This window comes from Aulostomus chinensis, chromosome 5, assembly GCF_037954235.1.
Source record: "Aulostomus chinensis isolate RoL2024-O1b breed Wild chromosome 5, RoL_Achi_v1.0, whole genome shotgun sequence".
Lineage (NCBI taxonomy): Eukaryota > Metazoa > Chordata > Actinopteri > Syngnathiformes > Aulostomidae > Aulostomus > Aulostomus chinensis.
The window spans coordinates 24,530,565-24,552,767 of NC_141324.1; the positions used below are offsets into that span (position 1 = coordinate 24,530,565).

Consider the following 22,203-nt stretch of genomic DNA (forward strand, 5'->3'; position numbering starts at 1 on the left):
CTTTTTTGATTAGAAATAAATCCCACTCCCACTCACCACATCCTTCCTTTGCTTGTGAATTCTTCCTTAACAACTTCTACTCTGCTGACAGGCCAAATTAAACTTGGCTTGTAGAGTCACTTGGAGCTTGTTTCCCACTGGTTCCATTCTTAGCACTTTGTAGGCAACAAACCACGCAGATGTTCAGTTTGAGTTTTTTGCCGATGAGAATGCAAACCAGTTGGCTGCCAGCCGCTACCCCAGAGGGCACACGCACCACCTGACTGGTGCGCAAAGACAAATCAAATAATTACAGGACTCGCTTTGTGTCAGCCCATTCTAAATGGAGGCTTGTGGTTAGTGCTTCACATCTGTTGTGATATTTGAACCATGAGGTTGGAGAGTAACAGGATAGCAATAATTCCTCTCAGTCAGAGATATCATCAGGGAAATGACCTCTTATTGTGGGTATAATGGTTACACAGTGGGAAAGACTGCTCTTTGCCGAATCTCAGAAAGAAAGCAAACCAATATTGTGATGGAACCCTCACACTAACAGGAACATGCCCAAGTTTTGGGAAGTTGGAAGATTATAACATTAGCGCAATGACTAGTAGATGGTGGGGTGTGTTAGCATACCTTCATCAAAAGTCATCAACTAGATCAGGTTCTTGGTCGAACTAGAAGTAATCTACCTCATCCTGTCTTACAAAGTCAACCCCGATGAGTGGCTCTTCAAGTCGACAACAAACATTTCAATCTGGTTCTCACTCTGCCGAGTAAGGAAAGAAGTTCCAGCCAATATAAATCCTACCATAACAAAGTTTGCATCCACCTAAGCTTTAATGCAGGAAAAGACCATTTTGGAGAAATTTTAATTATGATTTTTGATGGAGGTTTGCCAACATTCTCCAGTCAGTAATGTTCATTGCGCTAAGCTAACTAGCGGCCTCTGTGGGTCTCAGCTCCCTGATGCGCTCACAGAGTAGAGAGGGGTATCTATCCTCTACATAAATAAGTAGTAATCTCCCCATGTTCCTCGATGAACATATAAACTGTACTATTCAGAATCTACAGCGCAGCAACAGGAAAGCCAAAATTATGAAACAGAGGGGGAGATTCTGGTTGTGATAAGACAGCAGCGAGCAGTCAGTGCAAGTCACATTGTACAGGATGCTGCTAATGATCAGACGGCATGACAACCAGCCATGGATGAAGGGGGCTCAAGCTGATTAGCTTAAGTGCCTCTTCAGTGTTTTGCCTGTGCTAACAGAATTCTCTAGTTACGTGAGGCCATGCAACATTAGTAGGCAGTTTAATTCTAAAATTAGTGGTAGTGGTAAGGCCCACCAGACCAGATACCAGCACATGAGACGGCAAACATGGCTGCAGTTTGACCAAAAATAATAACATGAAAGATTGCTGAATTGATGACAATATAACATTCAACTTCATCCGTCAACATGAAACTCACAAAGAAAAGTACGAGGATGTGCCATACCTGCTCACATATTCGAGAGACAGCTCATGTTAAGTTTATGTTTCGATTAACCTCTGTGGCTTGTGACTACTTCCTTGTGACTAGTACATGCCACTGGCAACTTCATTTTCAACTGCAGTTTTCAGTCCTCCTCACCATGAGGAAGTTTCCGGTGTCAAATGTACCTGGATCTTTTCTGTAGCTTTAAATAATAGTTTCAAGAATCCTTATTTTTCAAGAATATTTTTGGTTTTAACAGCCTGTCTTGTCATTGTTGATGTGGCTGAAGTGTTTTAGGAAGTTATATAAAATGTATGATATGATATTGGCAACAGCACACTGACATGTTTTGCGATTTGTCTGAACAGGTTTGTCCAATTTATTATTTAAAAATATTTATAAGTAATTTTTAACAAATTAAATTAACAATCAGGGGCGGCACGGTGGTGCAGTGGTCAGCACTGTCACCTCACAGCAAGAAGGTTCCGGGATCGATCCCCGGCTCCAGCACAGGAACTCTCTGTGTGGAGTCTCCATGTTCTCCCTGTTCCTGGTTGGGTTCTCTCTGGTACTCCAGCTTCCTCCCACAGTCCAAAGACATCAAGAGGGGACGAGGCTGATTGATACTCTAAATTGACCGTAGGTGTGACTGTGAGTGTGAATGGTTGTCTGTCTCTATGTGTTGGTCCTGTGATGGACTGATGACCTGTCCAGGGTGAACCCTGCCTCTCGCCCGTAGCCGCTGGAATAGGCTCCAGCCCCCCTGTGACCCTTAACGGATTGAGTGGTAGAAAATGCATGGATGGAAATAATCATTTATAAAGGCTTTAAGGTCTGCTGTTGTCATCAGTGTCACAGCAAATCAAAATGTAATACATACTGGAATTAAAAACCTTTAAGTGATCCAATTGCATTAGTCCGCTTGTTGCCCTGGATTTTGAAAGCAGCCACTCTATCCTTATCAAATAAAACAACAACCGACAAACTTTTCTTTCTTACGGCAAATGATCCCACAAGCTTCTCAGAAACCACATGTATAATCAAAAACAAATTAAACCCAACAATCATATTGTACTGAGATAATCAGAAATCTCTTCTTCATTTCCTCCCTATGTCTCCTTCAGGATGACAGTTGCCTGAGTGCATATTTCCCATGAGCCCCTGTCTCACTAAGGGGGCAACCACAACGTTGCAAAACACACAGGAAGGCGCACACGCATACACACATGGCTGCCGGTGCGACTGAGAGCAGCGGCAAGACCAGATGTTATTGCTTACACCAGATTGAGACACTGCAATAGTGTGGATGCTTTAGTCATTGTTGTTTCCACAGATTGAGGTGACAGTGCATGAGTGTTGAAAAGCATCATGGAAGATTGCACCAGACAGGCTGATGTGGGAAACGGTATCAAGGGCCAAGGTTACACACGAAAACATGAATGCATTGATCCTACTCTGATATCCATGATCCTTTTTCCAATTCTGGCCTTGCACATGGACACAATTTCATCCTCCACCCAATGACCTAGTGGTATTAATGATGGGAGGTTCAAATTGTGCACTGCATGGCAGACCTCAGGGACTTCCATTGTGCATCTGGCTCCATTCTCCTCTGAAGACTTCCAGATGGGCGCCCAGGTCTGAGATGGAAACGCCTCACCTAGCAGCTAGAGAAAGCTCTCCTGGGAGACGGCTGCAGTCACAGGGCTCACTGACATCCTGGTGCTCGCTGTATATACATAAATACATAAAGTGTGTGTGGCGGTGTCAACGACAATTTTTCATTCTTTCACAGCCCTTTAACATCAAAAGTGCTTTGATGTTTTCTTGAAGTCCTGCATTGCAGCAGACACTTAATCTTTAGACTGTTTTCTCCCAATATGGAATCAAAATGATCAAGTGCAAAGCATTGATCCATGAAATCAAAGCATTAATTGAATACCAGCTTTAATCCAGCTGCTTTTTTTTATTTTGTAAAAGCTTACAGGACAGGGCGGAGGGAGGGGAAAAAGAGATGTCCTCTGGCATTCTTGGAAGGACAAAATGTAAGAGAAACTGTAGAGGGGCAGAGAGAGGGATGAGAGTAGAAAGGAGAGAGAAATTTGGAGATGAGAGAGAAGGAAGCCGTTTGAGCTGGACTTGGATTGTTTCCAAAAAAAGAGGAGAGTACAAAAAACGACTTGAGAATGTAAAGAGTCAGTGGAGGAAGGTTGATTAGTCATTGTCTGAGTGAGGAACACAGTGATAACAGATGCATTCCCCGTATCTCTACTTTTTCTAGCAGCCTCTCTAAAAGCAGTACAGTACATTAAGGGTTCACAAAGTTGGGTCTGGACCCATAGGGGGTGGGGTCAAAAGATGATTCCAGAATCTACAAAAAGGCCTTTGTTGTTCTTTAAAAAAAATTTTTAAATGTACCACATTTATTATAAAAGTAGCTGTTTAATTTCAAACATGTCCAGATTTGATCTATTAGTACATTTATGTGTGCTTTAACTACCACTTGGGGGTCCTGAGCTAAAATGTTTGGCAACCCTTGCATGAAAACACAATCAATTCCTTACATATACATGGATTTTACTTGTGCGTTTCACACACCAGCCGCAGCAGTAAATTTCTGTTGCAGCAGCTGTTGTGGGCAAATCAGTGCCAGCATTTTGCTATTGTAGTCACACAATTCCATTCAGCAGTTGCATTCAGTAGAGTCATGACTATTCCAGATAACCTTTCTGTTACATTATTACAACACTTCATCTGTTCCCAGCCTCCTCGGGCTCTTCATATGACTGTGTAGTTGAGGATATGAACTCAAAACAGGGGAATATTTCAGTGTGCTGTCAGCCACCACCACACCCACAGAACTGGGATTTAGAGAGGGTATCTCTATTTAGTTGATTCTTTTCCCAAACTTAATTCATGAGAGACTCGAGCTACCTCAAGCACACATCTACAACAGCTAATAATCCCGACTTACTTTTTTTCCATCCTGCTACAGGGCAACCAGTTCTGTCTGATTTAATGCTGCCTGCTCCGTGTAAGGTAATGAAATATCCTTGTTTGGAAATAACAGGCCATATTTGGCAAAGACTGAATTGGAATACAAAAGGTTTTCCAACTCACTTAACCTCAACCATTAATCTATCCGCTCTCCTTTTCTCATCAGGTCCCTACCATACCATTGTTCTGGACGATACTTTAAGACAGGGAGGCACCAGCGATGGGGCCCCGGCTATGACATCACAAGTGAGGGTAGTAGACGCATCTGGTCCTGGGTGTGGAACCCCGCTTCTCCCCTTTCCATCAAGACTGGCTCCAGCAGTGAGTCAGGGTCCTTAATGAGGACCAGACTCCACTCATCAGGCTGAGGTCACCCTACGGGAATCTCTGGACATTTTGTGTGTGTGTGTGTGTGTGTGTGTGTGTGTGTGTGTGTGTGTGTGTGTGTGTGTGTGTGTGTGTGTGTGTGTGTGTGTGTGTGTGAGAATACCAACTGACAAGGAAGTCAGGCCTGCAGCTCTACGGTGTCAGTTTAAAAAAAAAAAAAAAAAAGCCATACAATGGTGGGAGAAAGACCTCAGCATGCCATAAAGGGAGTACAGACGGAACAATCTGCTCTGGTGCTCTGACATAAGGGAGTAGTGAGGCCCAAATAATTCAAGTAAATCATTGCAGTAGCTCGAAGGAGGCAAGAACTGAGATGTAAACAGAGCTCAGCATAAAAAATATTCAATCTACCTGCCTCATTCTTTCAGTAAAAACTGGGGAGTTCTTAGGACAACATGAATGTGACTCACAGGAAGTTCCCATTATGAGCCTCTGCTCCTTGGCGCTTGGATATATTGAATGACAAGTTGAGCGCGAGAGACTCATTGAACTTGTGTCCTTCCACTCAGGGAAATAGCCTGCGGCCATTCGTGGGATCTGATCCTTCCTCCTAGCCTCCGTGTAAACCAAGCGAGCATCATATGAAGGATTATCTTCAGGAAAAGTTTGTGTTTACACAGATGTTTATCGCACTTTAAAAACTCATATGTTGGAAGTTCGGGAGGAAGCTGAATAGAGGATTGTGTTGGTCAGAATTTCTCTATTTTGTAGGTCAGTGCCTGACTGCATGCATGAATGTGAGGATCAGGATAAGTTGACACCGGGGTAATGAAACTGCTGTGCTGCCGGGTGAGAGATTTTCATACCTGGTCAACTTCTTTAAAAAGCTCATTGTTCACACTGCAAGTAGGCGAGTTGCCTTCCTGTTTTGTTTTTGTTTGTTTTGTCATGTGCGTCATGCTTGACGTCACAAATGCATTCAACGCAGGATGAAGAGCAAGGTGTTGTATAAACAGCAGTAATTTTGGTTTCGTATCTTGAGAGTGGAAGTTAACATTGATACGGCATTTATATCAACGTTCAAGTCAGTGGTGCACAGTAATTAAGTCACCCATTACTTTGTCTGTTGTGGACTACAAAAGTTTACAACACTGCTACAATCACAATATAAGGTTGTGTGTTTGGCCACTGCTGATGGGCCAGTGAATTTAAATCAACACGAAAAAAAGGATCCTTATGGATTTATACTGCAGTTGTTTCCATGGTGATACCACATAATTGTGAAGAGGTTGTAGTCACTTCACACACTTTATGTTGATTTGAGTGGATGTTTATGAGGCACTCAAATTGCTACAATTTAGTTTTGAGACATTCGCACAAACAGCCCATGAAGTCATGCATCCATCACCGACTCACCTGGCTCCTTGGTGGTTACGTCTTTCGAAACCTGTCTAGCGAGGGCAGCCAGCTGGGCCTGGATCAACTGCATGGAATTCTGCAGTGTGACGATGTCTGCGCCATGATTCCTACAGGTGACGTTCATCCTGTCGACGCAGCCCCTCAGGCTGCCTACGTGTTGCTCCAGGTGGTCTTTCAGCTCTTTCATATTTGCAGAAACTCCATCTAACTTTCCACACACCTTTTCAAGTCTACTCACACGTCCATCCACAGCAGAGATGCCGTCAGAAACACCCTGAGTGTTCTGTTTACAGTGATTGAGCTCCGATGACACCTGGTTACTGAGCGTATCGAGTCTGTTCTTCAGCTCCTCCACCTGACGAGTGGTGTTGTCACCCTGACCTCTAGGCTCTCTAATGACCGATGCCAAATGGTCCCTGGATGGACTGCTGGTTCCACTATGCGCTGTGTGGCAGCAGGTTTCGCTAATTTTGTGCATATCCTGATCAAATGTGCTCAAGGAGTCACTTAACCCAGTAACGGTACCAGCCAGACCCAGAACCTTATCTTGGAGATTAATCAATCCCTTCTGGAAGTCGTCCATGGTCTGGGAATGTCTCTCATCTCCAGATGACTGCCTGTCAACAAGGTCCTGCAGTTGCTTGAGCTTTCCTTTGTTTGTGTTAACGTCAGTGTGAAGAACATCCAGGTCATTTCTATACTGACTCAGATCCCTCCTAATGTTTTCAAGACCTTTAAGTGTCGGTGTCAGAGTCTCTGCACCTACAGGAACTTCTGAGCCAGAACATCCAGCAGAGCACATCTCTTGAATAACATTGACCTTATCATCCAAACCCTGGAAGAGGAACTTGTTGTTGTTGACTTCTGCTTGAATGGCATCCATGGAGTCACTAAACATCCCAGGGTAGGTGTTGTTGCTCATTTCCACCAGCATGTTCGTGAACTGGTCCTCCATATTGTTCAGGCGTTCATCCAGAAACTGCCGTAGCGCCGCCACTTCGTCCGTAGATGCACGAGTCAGTTTCTCCTCTATATAGAAGCAGTGAGTTTCTGCATTTTGTTCTGTGATATTCATGCGTGCCTCCAGCTCTTCTCTCAGAATACTGAGATCACGGTCGTCCTGTGGCGCCGATAGGTGGGCGAGCTCGTTGTCAATGCGGGCGTTCAGGATGCGGTGAGCCTCTGCAATGCGATCAATCTCCCGCCACAAGTCTTTATGGTCAGTGTGGTCTTCCTCTTTTTTGAGTGGATCTATCTGCCTCTGGGTTCGCACTGGTCCGTCTGCAGCAGCCATCTCCAGACGTAGCGCACGGATCTCCTTTCTTAGGTCGGCCTCTCTGTCGTCAAGCATTTTAGTCAGGCTGACCAACCCTTGGTCTTGGCTGTCTTCACAGGTCCTCTGCATGGTCTGGACACTGTCGCTGCATGAGCCTTGTACTTTAGCCAGCTGTTCCTTCATACTCTGTTCTATCTCCTTCTTCAGCTGCTCAAATTTCCTATCTATGTAGGTCTGCGTGTCATCAAAATCCATCATAGGTTGAGTCTGAGATTGTGAGGCGTCCATCAGGACACGAATCTGCCCTTCATGACTTGTTATTGTCCCTCTCAGGTCCTCCAATTCTTCTTCCTTGCCTTTCAGTACACTGCTGATATCATCCAGCCGGGTTACTATTTTCTCTATGGCCTTGTCCCCAGCAATCCCACTGCTGGCAGACTGATGACCATCAAGGACAGCGGGGTTCTCCTTGGTTCCACTGCTCATTCCACTGTCTGGGGGATGCATGTTGTTGAGAAGTGTCACCAGCATTTTCTTTGTGTCTTCCTGCATGTCTGTGCGAAGGTTAGAGGTCAACCCTGTCAAAGCAGACTGGAGATCAAGGACGGTCTGGGATAAGCGCTGAACTTCGCCTTCCAGAAGACGCACCTTATCTGTACCATCATGCCCCGTCTCATGGTGCCCCGTCTCTCTCCGCTCCGGCCCTACAAGGACAAATGTGATCTTGAGGTAATACATGGAAGTATGTGCTGACACTATGACAGAAGAGAATCTTACTCTGCGTGTGTCTGGTTGTGTGTCCAGGATTCGATGGGTGGTAAGGCTGCATTCCTTGCACTGCTTGTCTGTGTGGAGGGGGTTTCAGATCTTTACAGTCCGGACCATTATAACCAGGACAGCATCTCCACTCTAACTCGGTAACTTTCTTGAAGGCAATCTTGTATGTAGGTCGGAACCGGGTTTGATATCTGTAAAACCAAGCACAGTAATTGTTACGCTTAATTTCCTAGATCAAATCCAGACTAGAGTGTTGCCACAGAATTCATGTCTTTATTGAAAAAAACAAACATGTTTTGCTTGTTCATACTGGAATGACTCCACTGAAGAGATAAGAAACTGTTCCAGAAGTGAATGTTGTTTTTTTTTAGTTGTATCTGCTGACTCCTAAAATCACTCTACCATTTTTTTTCTTTCTTTTTAGGAAATAAACCCTTTTTGAGCTTCTCTGTGCTTCCCTATTACATGACAGATTCCACTTTAAAGCCAAGGCAAACAACTCCCATGGAAACAATAGATGACATCACTTCCCTGAAGACAGGGGTCGTGTCATGCAGCACATCTGGAAAGTTGACGACTAAAGCATTCATCACGCTTTGCGCTGTTCAACCTCAAGGAATAGAAAAAAAAGAAAACCTGAAAAGCTTTTGGACAACAACACGTCTGGTATGAACACCAAACGCTTGGAAATTGGGATTTTTGTTGTATATTTTTGTTTATTTTAGCACCTTAGTCTTTTTAGCGTGAGAGGTGCTATAAAACTGAAGTTCAGTTGAGGTGAAAATCTGTCCACAGTAACTACGAAAGATCAGCTTCCAGTGATTTTTCCACAGCAACGTGTCTGTATTTCATATCATTTCAGACCTAACGATGACTCACTGGGTAGAATATAAGAAATCGCAACACATCATCTTCCATTACGGCATTAACGACAACTGTTACTCATTAATTACCAATCTATACACTCCCATTTATAACAGACGCGCCATGGGAGGGACTGTTTTCATTTATGCTAAAGAAATATGACTTAAATCCAATGATGTATTACTTGGACTTGATTTATGATCATATGGATGCTACAGGGAGGAAAGAAAGTACAAGTGGGAGGAAAAAGCCCATACTGAGAGAAATGCATGACGCATTAGGCCCACAGCAAGGTTAGAACATGACCGAAGACAAACGCTTGCATCTAACGCATTCATAAGTATGCAGATAACACACTTGAAATACCTTTTTTCTGCTTTTATGCCTTGTTTATCTGCAAATGCAGTTAAAAGAGTGCAGCTCCTCAATTAAATTTGAACGGGGCTTTCAAAAAAATTGATGGGCAGGGTTTTTGTTTTTTGTTTTTTTTTTACATAATGATGAAGTAAACAGAGATGCTGCGTGAACCTGTTAATGACCAATTAACAATCATCTGGAAGTATCAGCTACTAAATCTGAATACACCTAAAGAACATCAGGGAGAGATAGACCTGTTTAATTGGAATGAGTAAAACCTTGATGCATCAAGCAAGTCGGACAAACGCAACAACATAAGCTAATCAGAAAGGCAACACCAGCCCATGAATGTGTAGTTTATTTAGATTATATTCTAATGAGTAAATGGCTTTTTTCTACATTCACAGTCACAACTTGGGGAGGTTTGATTCTCTCCAAATTGATTGATTACCACTTGGAGCTGAATCGATGGATTAGACATTGTTTAAAAGTTACTGCTTATTGATTTTGTAATGAGAGGAGGATTGTATAGTGTAAGCTCCTCTCGTGACTTTGGATATGTCTGCAGAGGTAGAAGTATTACGCAGCACATTTGTGTTACTGACTATATAATATAGCAGTTTTTGATGTTGTCGTGTGCAGGATTTCGGGCTTATCTGAATGAAAACACATGATGAAGGTGTGTGAGGTTTGTGAAGAAGTGGTCACTCTTTGCTTGAATCATTTGGAAGGTCACAGGGTGACCAGACGTTACTAAGTACAGCTCATTTTCAGCCAGTCCTCATTAGCTGTAGGCTTCATTTCTACTTTAATCAGCCTTATTCACTGGGCTCATTAAGGCGCTCTGTGCTTTTTTCTTTTTTTTTTTTTGGTCCTGCCAACGTAGTTGCTTTAGCCACGGTGAATATTTCTGCCTCCAGCTCCATCTAAAAAGCACATTTTGTAACAGAACTCCAGTCTGTCTCATAACTCTGTCAAAACTCCCCCCTTGCCCCCTGGATGCTCACACCACTTGTTGCTGGCAGTTGGGCTGGTAGGGTGGGCAGGGGGCCATCACGGGCTCCTGGAAGCTCTCCACACTCCCCTGCACAGTGCAGCTCACGTTCTTCTGCACCACATGGGCACACCAGTTCCTGGAGAGAGAGGCAGAGATAAACTTCAGACTCAGGCTATGTACCATAGTGGAGGCTGTATTCACATCTTCCCCTTCCAACGCAACTGGTCGAGGCAGATGGCCGCCCACCCTGGGTTGGTTCTGCTCAGCGTTTCTTCTTTCTTCTTCTTCTTTCACTACTGTCGCTACCTCACAGGGACATTGTTGGGAAGTTGTTGTTCTTGTTCTACGTGACAAATGCTCTCGACTTCTGTTATGAACACCATACCGTACTGTGTTATTTTCCTGTATTATATATTGTATGTCATTTGATCGTAACGCTTTCACGTCAAAGCAGAATTTTACTAATGCTGTTGATTCAGGCGGAGCTCATTTGGAATTTCTGTCTACCAAACTGCCACTGATTATTATTGTTCTTATAATTATCTACTAATAGAGAGAAATGTCCTCGAAAGAAAAGATGAACAAGGAAAACAATGACAAATCAGACTGGACCTGATGAATCCAGATTGGTGGGTCTTCACTGGAAACGCTCATCAAGATAGCAGCCAAATGACAGACTCATCTTTTCTGTTGCACTTCTTCAAACTGTGGGATAGCTTCAAATCATATTTTCTAACTTCCTCAAATGTTTAATGTGTGAGAATCTTGTTTTTTATAAAGTAAAAGTTGTCAGATAAGTTATTTGAGGTAAATACATTTCACTCCGAGTTATATTAGAGCCATGAGAGTTGATGGAGATGAAAAGTCAAATTTTTGCAGTCCTGAAGTTCATGCACTTCCACTGCAAGTGTCACTTCAATAGTTTGATTCTTTTTTTTTCCAATTTAAAGGGATGGAAGAGCAGGAATGGTGCGTTGTAGACTGGAACAAACACCAACATTCCAGTGTTTATCTGCCTTCTATCACCTTTGGCAACGCTGGCAAACTCGAGCCAAATTTAGATACATGCAGGCTGATAAAGGCGAGGAGGATGTAAAGGGACTCCAAGCGACAGTAAACGTCTTCAATCTCAGGTCAGTGCGACCTGTGGAAAGCGTCCCAGTTTTGGTAGCCGCGCACGGTACGCCGAACCAAAGCGCACAAGTTAGGATTAAAGTATCGGAGCCTCCAACAGAGACAGAGGAGTTGATATACTTCACCATTAGAGATGAACAAAACTCCGTTACTTACCTATTTCTGTGTCTGTGCACCACTCCAGTGTATGCAGACCCGTGGAACAAGTCGTACGAGGAGGAGGGGGGTGACCCATTAGTTACTTGAAAGTTCAAAAACAAAGTGAGAAGTGTCCACCACCAGTCCATGTCTCCCTGCCTGCACTTCATACTTAAGAAACTCTTAAAATAAATACTCCAAACATAGACGAGGAAAGCTGTTATTATCATGCGCCGCGTTTCCCAAACAGACCGGTCACACTAATGTCCCAGTGCCTGATCCAACCTCTACAAGTTTGGGGAAGTCCACATTTACTGCAACTCCCTTGGAATGACGTTAAGGGCCCACACCCTCCTCCCAAAATCAGACGAGTGGGGGACAAGCCAAAAAAGAAAGTCAGGAAAAGTTAGAGTTGAGATCATTAATTACATCTCTGTTACGATGCTCCAACTAAAGGCTTTTGATTACTTCTTTGTCAGCTTCATTCACACCTCGCTGATGAGCATTAACAGGAGGACAATTGTTGAATGCAAACCTCCAGAGCTGAAAGTGTGTAGCTGATGATATTCATGGGCAGGGATAACAGCAGTGATTTACATTCTTTCTGCTCTGTGGCGATAAGGTGAATAGGAAGTGTATTCCTGTGCGTTTTGTTCTTCTGCACGATTCCCTCGTCGCTCCTCGCCCCCCCCCCCCCCCCCCCCACCACACACACACACATTTTTAAAAACTAACTAGATATGGATGGAGACAGAAAGCAACAGATTACAGTTACACAAGAGCTTCGGTGCAGTCAGAACACTCCAGGCAAGGATTCATTGTCAGTGTGTGAAAGTGTGAGGGAGGGGAGAGAGCTTCCATGCGCACGCTGGCGCTGCGAGAACGGTTGTCGTGAGCTGTTCTTTTCCCTCCACTTTCCAAAAATGCTCTTATTTAAAAAAAAAAAAAAAAAGGTGGAAAGGAAAACAATAGGGCCATACATTAACATTTGAGAGTTGAATAGAGATGTAGGGGATGCTGCAGGGGAGGAAAGGATGGACAAACACACACTCCCTCCCCATCAACAGCCCCTCCCTCAGCTCCAAATGTTCCCCCTCGTATCTGCTCTCAGAGCAGAGACAGACCTTCCCAAAATAACACCGCACCGCTTCATCAGACATTGTACGCCGGGTCAGCCGAGTTAGAGATGCTGGGATTGGTTATGTAAGACAATGATGTCTGCAGGGATTTGATGGTCAAGTGTTACATGTGCAGGTGAACTTGACATGTCGTTTTGACCCTCAAGGGCCCTCGTCTACGCCATCCTTCAGTCGGATTATTGACACTTTATCGATTTCCTCTTTTGTTTGTTCGTCACATTTCATTTTGACTGACACCAACCCTCGACGTGCAGCTTGTTAAAACAGCCTGTAGAACTCGTCTGACGTTAATGGCAGTTTGTTTTCTCTCCAGAAGAGGGCAGCACAGCAGCAGTAACGAAAGCATTGAAACAACCCGGGTAACGATGGCAATTCCTTGCCAGACGTGTTTGGAAGGGGCATTTCATTACTGGGGTAGTGGGAGCATCCACGTTTTCTCAACATGCAATGCTCGTGTCAATCATACAACCTAAATTCAGCATCATGGTGAAGAATAGTGCTCTACATGTCAGCAGATCATCTATTTAAGATCATTTGTCACTCATGAATATTCCTGTCTGTATCTTATCTCGAGACAATGAATCTGTTTTAACAGTTCAGAGGATGATTGCTATTTTGCCTCTAAGACAAAAAAAGGCTACAGTATCGTCTCAGTGGAACGGAAGCACGTGGACTGGAGCCCTCACATGCGTATTTTCCATGAAGATGTGGAAAAAAAGGCACACATGCTGCATACCTGTCGGTATGCACATTTTATAAATAGCTACTAACTTCATATATGCTCCGATATTCACGCCTAACAACAAGTAAGATGAGTCATGGCTGAGGGAAAATACCAGGCTGTGGCTTCTAGTTTGAAAGGACCCCCATAAATCCAAGGGACGTTTCCTTATCTCACCTTCCTGAGATCAATTTCGTATTTTTCGACTTTGGAGAAGTCAGGGGACTGATTGGAATTGCAATAGCCTGCATCAAACCGGGGTGGATCCTGTGTGGCATTCAATGCATTTGTCATTGAGACATGCATTTTGCAAGGCCAGCCCCTCACAAAGACCGCACCTGAATCCTTTAAATTGGACCCACTGAAAGTGTGACCTTGAGATTTATGTTAACTTCAAATAAATGCGCTGGTGGAGCGCCACAAAGCAGGTTTTGGGATTGAGATGGAGAACATATATGCCCTGGAGCACACTGCTGTATTTATGGATCAAATTATACTCAATATGTGTGGCTTTTGAAGGACTTTCTAAATGTAAACTTGACCTTGCAAACCTAAATAAACATTCTTTATGTCACTCAGACGAGTGAGCATTGCTGCAGAGATTGACTTCATTTGCAACAGCTATGCACCGTGATACTGCTGTATTTGAGCGACTCGTGAGCGTGTGAGAGAGAGAGAGAGAGAGAGAGAGCTCACACACATACACACATCCCACACGTGTGATTTTTCAAAGTGAGGTCAAGGGGTTGCGTGAAGGTGCTGTGGTGGGATTGTTACTCCATTTTCAGTTTTCTCTCCTTAAGCTCCACTGCGAGGGAGACATCGTGTTCTGATCACATTTCACTTCATCCTCTCACTTCTGGGCATCTATGAATTTTAAAATCTTCCTTACCTGGACCCAGTTAATTGTCGGGGGATTTAGGAAGCTTCCGCCTCACGCTCTTGGTACGAGGATTCTTGGTTATTTGTCTTTTTTAGCTTCATACCTTTTAAGTATCAACAGACATATTACAGGATTTTCGAGCAACTCCTGGTCTCGACTGCATGCGGCTACGCCCACTCTCTGAGGTTTTTGATTATGTGTTGGGTGTAAAGGAAGCAGAAATTAAGATACCTCCGAGAGCAAACTTTACCAGATTGCTTTCTATCATAATACCACAATGTATCCCCCTTGATTCATCTCCCATTTGCTTCCCACAGAAAATGGCTTGTATAACTTTGTTGTTGTCGTAATAATAAGAGTTAACGCTTGCATTTTGGGAGCGTTTAGTCAGATATATGTTCTTAACCTATTACAATGTGGAGGGCCGTGAGGTCTGGCGCAGGGTCCCTACTTTTTACTTTGAATGGAAAAGAAACCCATTTAATAGGAATGATTCATGAAGCAAATGTCATGGTCAGAGACAAAGGTAAACAGATTCTGAGACAAAGACATATAGCGCCCCCCCCCCCCCCTCCCCTCACCCTTGCACGTGAACATGCAGACACACAAATTAGGGAAGCTGATTTATTGGTTGTAAAATGTTAATATAGCTATAAGCCGTGCTTATGAATTGTTAATTAAGGCTGTGACAGACTCGTCACCTAAAATGTTAATGAGGTGAGATTGTGTCAGGGCCGAGAGGTCTCTGCCAGCGACTGAGCAAATACAACAGATGAGCTACATCCACAAAGACCCCCACTTTCTATAAAAAGAAACGCTGAGGGGACCTGAGATGGGTCGTACCTATTCCACCCCAGCGTAATTAAATTAATGAATGGTGGTATGTGAATTAAGCGCTGTGACAGTGAGAGGGGAGGATACATATAATAGATTTCTAACCCAGTACGACTGTACCGCCTGGTTGGAACATTCATCAGAAGTGTTAACAGTCTTTACAAGAGTGGAAATGTGGTTCCAAGTTAAGGCAGAAATTTTCTTAGCCCAAATCCTATGCTCCTATGCTTTGTGTACATATGAAATAACCATAGACCAAATAAGAGGTATGGGTAGACATTGAAAAACGATCAGGCCTTATTAGCAGTTATTTCAATTATTGGTGAATCATGTATGTCTTTTGTCAATAAAATGATGGAGATGGTACAAAATGACCATTCGAATTTCAAGCGTTAGTCTCATTGAAGACGTTGAACCCAGCTCATTGGTGGCAATCCTACCTCAGTTGTGACACTGTCTCCTAGTGCGCCCTGGTAGTACCCAACACACTACTTTTACCTGACTATCAATTCACATTAAAACAACCTCTGTCCAGTTTTATCACTCATCCATGTGGGGGATACAGTAAAGCATGTAACAGAGGAAGAGAGAGAATGAGATTATCGTTAAATTTATCCTAAATCTTAAACCAAATTTACAGAAGCTCAGCAAAAGAAAAGACAGATTTACATGAGTTTCCATCAACTCACATTATGCAAATATTAGGTTTGTTAATTGAGATAAATGCTAATTCCCCCTCTCTTGATGAACAATGGGAATGGAGAGACAACTCATATGACAGCCATGTGGTCTGGGAAGAGTTCTGATGTCAGGTGTGTTAGGTGTTATTACCCCAGTGCTTTAATAAATTCTACTCCTCCTAAATCAGTTTACGTCCTGTTATGCACCCCCTCTCCCTCCCCAGATGCTGCCACCAGTGGCTAGTCTAGCACTGCTAGCATGAAGCTCTGCAGAAGTCCTGGAGCAGATGGTTTTTGACAGTTGGAACTCTTCATCTTCAGCTGATGTGTCCTCAGACAGTTTCTGCTGCTCCCGTCGGTGAGGCTTGAGATCATTTCTCAGCACTGAACAACTTATCTTCATTTGAGCAAGTTAGCCAACATATTGGGTGCTTAAGTTTGGGGGTTTTTTTCTGACCCAGGAGGAAATGGACAGAGGCCTGCTGGGTGAGTATCCCCAGACTCCCTGTGGTCCTCCTCTGGTGTGACTGTTCTTTAGGAGTGTGAGATTATTCAAGGCCAGGGCCAATCAGAGCTGCAGCACATTTTTGCCAGTATCAAAATATAAAACACTGCTTGATTTCTAATGGGGGGCACCACAGATGTGTTTTGGTGTGCACGCCTGACATAACTTCACCAGCCCCTGAGGAAACACCCACCTCAGTCTGGGAATCATGGGTGCAGCCGATCAGTGTTTTTCCCTCACAGCAGTGCAACCCTGTCCTGGGTTCCAACCCTGGATATCTCTGTTTATTCAGGCATGTTCTCTTCATGTCTGTTTGGACTTCCTGTTTTCTCCCACCATTAAAACACATGTATTCTATGAGTAAATATCCCCGAAGGTACCGGAGCTGAAGTACACAGAGGCTGAGTCAAACACTGACAGCAGTATGTTATACAACAACGATAAAAGCTTCCTCTCCGTCTTAATGATGGCTGTGTTCTATTTAAATATCCTAGAAAGTCTGGTGACAGTGAGTCAGGACCCTGAGACTGAAGCAGCTAATTATAGTTCCTGCAACATTAATTCTACTATTTACACCTGTGATTTTACTCCTTGGATACATCTGCGGTGCAAGTTTACAGCGGGGACATGAACCGAAGGATCTCGTCACTGATAGTAATTGTTAAATAGATGTATTCGATTCGAAGTGTGTCCTCCATGAAAGAGACATTTTTAATTTAGAAGTAAATCTGTTGTTAGTCATGCTAGAGGTCATTTTTAACAAGTTTGCATACTGTTGCCTCTTTTAAAGTAAAATTCACGGTCCAATGGCACGGTCCATTTCAAACTGTTTGATTGTTTCACGGCGAGAATATGATTATGCTGTTTCCTGACTTTCAGGGTTTAATCTCTGGTACACTTCCTGTTTACATATTTACTTCTTCGTAGCTGAGGCAGGACATGCCTCAACACTCAATGACTACGACTTCAATGAGGAATATTTCCACTCGGAGCAACAAGATAATATGACATCTCGCTTTTTCATGTCACAATGAAATCTAAAGTGGTGGATTCAGCTCCACATATTGGAAACATTAAGCCGGTATCATGCGCTGATGGTCATCTGCTGCTTATCAGTGGCACACGACGCCTGGCGATAAGAGATCTCCCACGTACACAGACGATGTCTGGGTGTATAAAGTGAGCGATCTAATTCATGTGGCATCTTTACGGGCTGCGGTTCATCAGGTGGATCGCTGAGCTTTCATTGTTCACCAGGTGGTATTTTATCCGCATGCTGCTTTCTTTAGGAACAAAAAAAATAGTGATTATTTTCCAAAGCAACATTTTTATTTAATTTTTCATTTGAAGGCATTTATCACCCAAATGCATCTGACTGCAGGTCACAGTGTTACTGTTTGCACGCCAGACGATAACTAACGAGACACAGCATTTCGGACCAATGCCAAAACTATTTAAGGTCATGTTTTTCCACCAGAGAGTGCTGACATTTTGTCAAATGCAAATTCATTAACTTCATTTGAGTAGCGACGTTAATTAACTTGAGCACAATTTAGAATGAAGCTGATATTATAAACTAAAGAGCCTGTCAGAAAACAACGTTACTTTAATTTCCACTGCCATAGAAACAAATAAATATATCATAGAAATAAATGATAGAGCTGTTTTAGTGTCTTCCGGTCCTTCATTGCATCGCCGTGCGTACAAATTCAGCCGTGCAACCTTTATTTAACCTTCATCTACCACAGCACCGGGTGAATCCTACCGACAGAGCGATGAGTCAGCAAGGCCAACATCCTCCAGTACTAATATATGTCAGATTAATAAAGGCAATGCAGCCCTAATTACTGTCTTATTGTTGAGATGTGATTGTTGCTGTATTCCATGAAAAAAAAACCCCACCTTACTAGTACTATCCTATTGGACAAAAACACAACTACTACTCTACGACTCCGTATGTCACATTGAGCTTTTCTTTCCAAGTTGACAGAGTTCATCTGTGCACGTGGACTGACTGTTCTGAACACGGATCTTTTTCCCCTTGAAGACATCTCTTCCACTTCTCTGTGAGCGGAGAACTTCATTACTCAACTTTAAGCTTTTCATGCTTTTGATTTCCATCTCTATTCATTCACTTGTCTGCTATAATTTAGTCAAGGCCGAAACTGAATTAGTGCTTTTGGGGGGGGGGGGGGGGGGGGGCTTTTTGTTGTTCAGAGGGAACAAACACTTCTAAGTCTGTAAAAGTGTGAAGAAAGAAGTCACCACCAGCTTTGGCTTGAATGATTTGTTGGGAATTCGTGCAGGTTTCCAAAAAATTATCTGACGCAAGTTGCATTTCACCTTGAACTGGTAGAGTTGGATAAATCTTAGTTAATATGTTATCTTTATTTATTTATTTTTCTTAAAAAAACAACGATGGCATCAATGTGACATCAGGAGTGGTCTGTAACATCATCAGTGGATTGACCCACTTTGTGTCCCCCCACTCTGTTTGCTGTCCACATCCCCTCCATGTTTGTACTCTTCCTCCCACATGTGTGTGCCCAGTTTCACTCATGCGCCAAAGCACCCAGCAGAGATTCACAAAACCACAGTCTTCTTTTTACAAAGTTCTCTGTTGTCCAGCACAACACAGCGAGGACAAGAAGAGGAGGAGAGAGAAAAAAACCCTGCAGATCGCCAGTGGTCTCTGATCCATATTGGTGTGAATGTAATTGATTTCCTGCTGTGTTGGAATCTGTCTTTCAGAATCACAGAACAAACACAGAGTGAATAGTTGAAAAGGGAAGGAAAGTCTGGGCTCTGTATTTGTTGTGTTCTCCTGTCAGGCCTTCACATGTCCGTCGTGGCTTCGATACAACTGTTCCTTTGGTGCAACTTTATGTAAATCACATTTTTGTCATGCTATTTTTATCAAGAGAGGAGCGAGCATCAACACCACACACAAAAGCATATTAATGGGGAGCTTTCATTTTCACAGCGCAGGGAAAATGGACCGACTGGTGGAATTTTGCATGTTTCACCGAGGGTGTGGCTGATCTCCTCCCCACAGGGACACAGATAATGAGCTAAAACCATGAGGATAGAGCCCATATGAACCAATGATGAGAGCCTGGGTGTCATATAAGAAACAACCAACCTCTACTGAGAACATGCTAAGTGTTAGCTCATCACCTGATCTCCTACTTAAGCGACAACCTACAGTATTCTTGTACTCTAGTGGTGACATCACGATCTAACAGCAAACTGCTTTGGTTCTGTGGTTGGCAACTGCTGTGGTCCAATCTTTCGTTGTTGTTTTGGGCCACAACAAAGCTCCCAACACATTGTGCACTAATTTCTCAGCATCAAACATTGATTCATTGTTGGATTTTATTTCCAGCCAGGAGCCTGTGTTGCACCCCCACTCACTCCTCTGTTTTAAACAGTCTGGTTTTAAATAAAAGGAAACATGGCAGGAAATCACTGACTGGCTGGTTCGTTACCAACTAAAGGTCCCAAAGGAGTTGAGCGTTTAGGGCCAACATGTTTCCAGCAAGTTGGATCTCTTGGTAATAAATCCATCAAAGTGCTTGAATAACTTATAACTCACATGAAATACGCCATTGACCAGTGCCTGCTTCCTCGCAGCCAGTCAGAGTTACACTGAGGGGTGAACAGATTCATTGGGGTGGGTCTCATGGCACAGCCACGGCCACAGCTTGAATCAGGAAACAGCTGGAAGTGCATCAGCATACGGCGCTCATAGTTTCCTTTTTGGCAACAACAAACTGCCACTTGTTACTTTCTTCTGTTTTCTCACCCATTCAACCGCTCGCTCTTCATGAATGACACCGTGCCGCCGCCACTCCCTCGCCCTCCTGTCTCTCCTTTCCGTTTCCCCAAGAGTTGACAGGCAGTGAAGAAAAAAAAGAGTTTGGGGAAACGTCACTTGTTGTTATTTCTGGTGGAAACCGCTCCAAAGCTGCAGTGTCTTTAAGAGTTGTGCCTCAGCCAGAACTTTAGCTGCCATAAACTCCTCAGAGTGCTGGAGCTGCTGGCAGTAAAGGCTCATTTGTAACACTGGAGACAGTGATTAGAGAGAGGGAATCAATAATACATGGTAAGGGACGGCTAATGTACCACAGGGACTAACAGACAGACAGCAACGTCTCTGATACCCTGCCTGCCGTCTCATATCCGCTGGTTTCAACACACAAAGCCAGACAGAGTATGAAAAGCAACAGGGGAAATAAAATCCGTGGAAGAGAAAGGTTGGAGATAAAAGTGTTTTAAAGGCTGGAACAACAGAACATGCAGGTACCATCGGAGTAAAACACCAAGAACGCGGTACAGCAGGAATATGTTGCAAAGAAACCAAACCAACCATCTCATTTATTATTTGACTGATAATTTTCTCAATTCTCCAAATCACATGATCGAAAAGGAATTTGCGTTCGCGGACACGGAGGAAGAAGATCAAACAGCAGCACACAAACACAACCCTCTTACAGAACCTCGTGTCCAAAAGAGGCCCTTCATCCTCGTACCGACATTACGTTTCAAAAATCAATACAGGGCTGTGAAACAGGCCAAAATTAAATAAGTGTGCAAGCTATCCGGGAAATAAGATTGGCAGGCAGACAGAAGCATGCCACCAGTCTCAGGGGACGGATGCTCGCCAAGCGGTCTCTCATCCAGAGAGATTGGGGTTAATGCGTCCTCTCCATTAGCACACTAGCACCACGCCAACCAGCTGACATCAGTTCCAGAAGTCCTGGATAACATCCCCCCCCCCCATTCAACCACCCCCCCCCACACACACACACACACACACATGCAAAGCAAGGCAGTACAAGAGGAGTATGAGAGAATGACGATCTAATTAATCAGTGATTGGAACAACTGCACGCTTCCTCTCTTGAATGCCACCCACCCCCACAGTCCCCTCCAGCCCTCACTCTTCGCTCTCTTCATTACAGCTTCACCTCTCCAACTCATCTCTAAGACGGCTCATCATTAGGCTAAAAATACAAAAACACACATTCAGACCGAGGGATATTTACTGCAGGCAAAGAGACGATTTCTCAGCACAGCTTTTGTCTAAATAAAAGCTCATCATTGAATCAACACTTCAGAAGTTGACTCATTGCACCGTAACGCCACATGTTGCTTTTTAAAAACAAAAAACAAAAAACTGCTTCACTTTCTCCTCACAGCTGGAATTTCTACACCGCCAAAGGCCCCATTCAACACGGCCCCAAAATCTTAGCTATGATTTAATAAACTACAAAAACAGACAACTGAATCCATGTCAACAGCACCACAGTGAGTTAAGGACAGAGGAGATATAAAACAAAAAAACAGAAAATACAAAGAAAAAGTATTGAAAAAAATGTGAGATCATTAAAGCCAATTGGAGATAAAAGAGATCAAGGAAAAAACAAACAAACATGTATAATCGAGAATATACCAAAGCATGTTTGTGTCTGATCACGCGTGAGCATTCGTCAGTGGAATGTCTCCTTTTGTATCACAGAAGATGAAGTGGAATCGAGTATTTTGTTGAGGCAGCAACACAACTGTAACCATGGAGACCAAGGTTAAATTACTGAGTTGCTTCGGCTCTTTAACCTATACCAGGACCAATGTGAGGCTCAAAAAGCAGATTCTTGTGCTCGGGGAGAAATTAAAGTGTCAAGTTGCATTTTTAT

At 43.5% G+C, this 22,203-nt stretch overlaps 1 protein-coding gene and 3 long non-coding RNA genes across 6 annotated transcripts in view; 3 read left to right on the forward strand and 1 right to left on the reverse strand.

Annotated features, from left to right (window-relative positions):
• Window positions 1–4,704, forward strand: part of LOC147261855 (uncharacterized) — an 8,950-nt gene extending 4,246 nt beyond the window's left edge. The window contains exons 2-3 of the long non-coding RNA XR_015115879.1: window positions 4,455–4,498; window positions 4,623–4,704. This is a non-coding gene — a long non-coding RNA (uncharacterized LOC147261855). The remainder of the gene's footprint in view (window positions 1–4,454; window positions 4,499–4,622) is intronic.
• The window catches only part of emilin2a (elastin microfibril interfacer 2a), a 16,706-nt gene extending 4,580 nt beyond the window's left edge, over window positions 1–12,126 (reverse strand). Inside the window, exons 1-4 of one of the 2 annotated variants that reach the window (XM_086204101.1) lie at window positions 11,764–12,126; window positions 10,484–10,609; window positions 8,256–8,446; window positions 6,200–8,182 (exon numbers count right to left, since the gene is read on the reverse strand). In XM_086204101.1, coding sequence (XP_086060227.1) covers window positions 6,200–8,182; window positions 8,256–8,446; window positions 10,484–10,609; window positions 11,764–11,975 — 2,512 coding nt within the window. In that variant the 5' untranslated portion in view covers window positions 11,976–12,126. Of the gene's footprint in view, window positions 1–6,199; window positions 8,183–8,255; window positions 8,447–10,483; window positions 10,610–11,763 lie in introns of those variants that run through there. The other variant, XM_086204102.1, reaches the window with a different exon arrangement.
• LOC147261856 (uncharacterized) lies at window positions 4,711–14,179 on the forward strand. Of its 2 annotated transcripts, XR_015115878.1 has the most exons (6): window positions 4,711–5,447; window positions 5,555–5,632; window positions 8,043–8,207; window positions 8,283–8,395; window positions 8,680–8,921; window positions 9,338–14,179. It is a non-coding gene; the product is annotated as an uncharacterized LOC147261856 (long non-coding RNA). The 2 variants fall into 2 exon arrangements; XR_015115877.1 differs by having other exon boundaries at window positions 8,680–14,179.
• Window positions 14,180–16,244: 2,065 nt separating this feature from the next.
• Window positions 16,245–19,690, forward strand: LOC147261857 (uncharacterized). The gene is made up of 3 exons (XR_015116125.1): window positions 16,245–16,360; window positions 16,464–16,488; window positions 19,491–19,690. It is a non-coding gene; the product is annotated as an uncharacterized LOC147261857 (long non-coding RNA).
• Window positions 19,691–22,203: the final 2,513 nt, after the last annotated feature.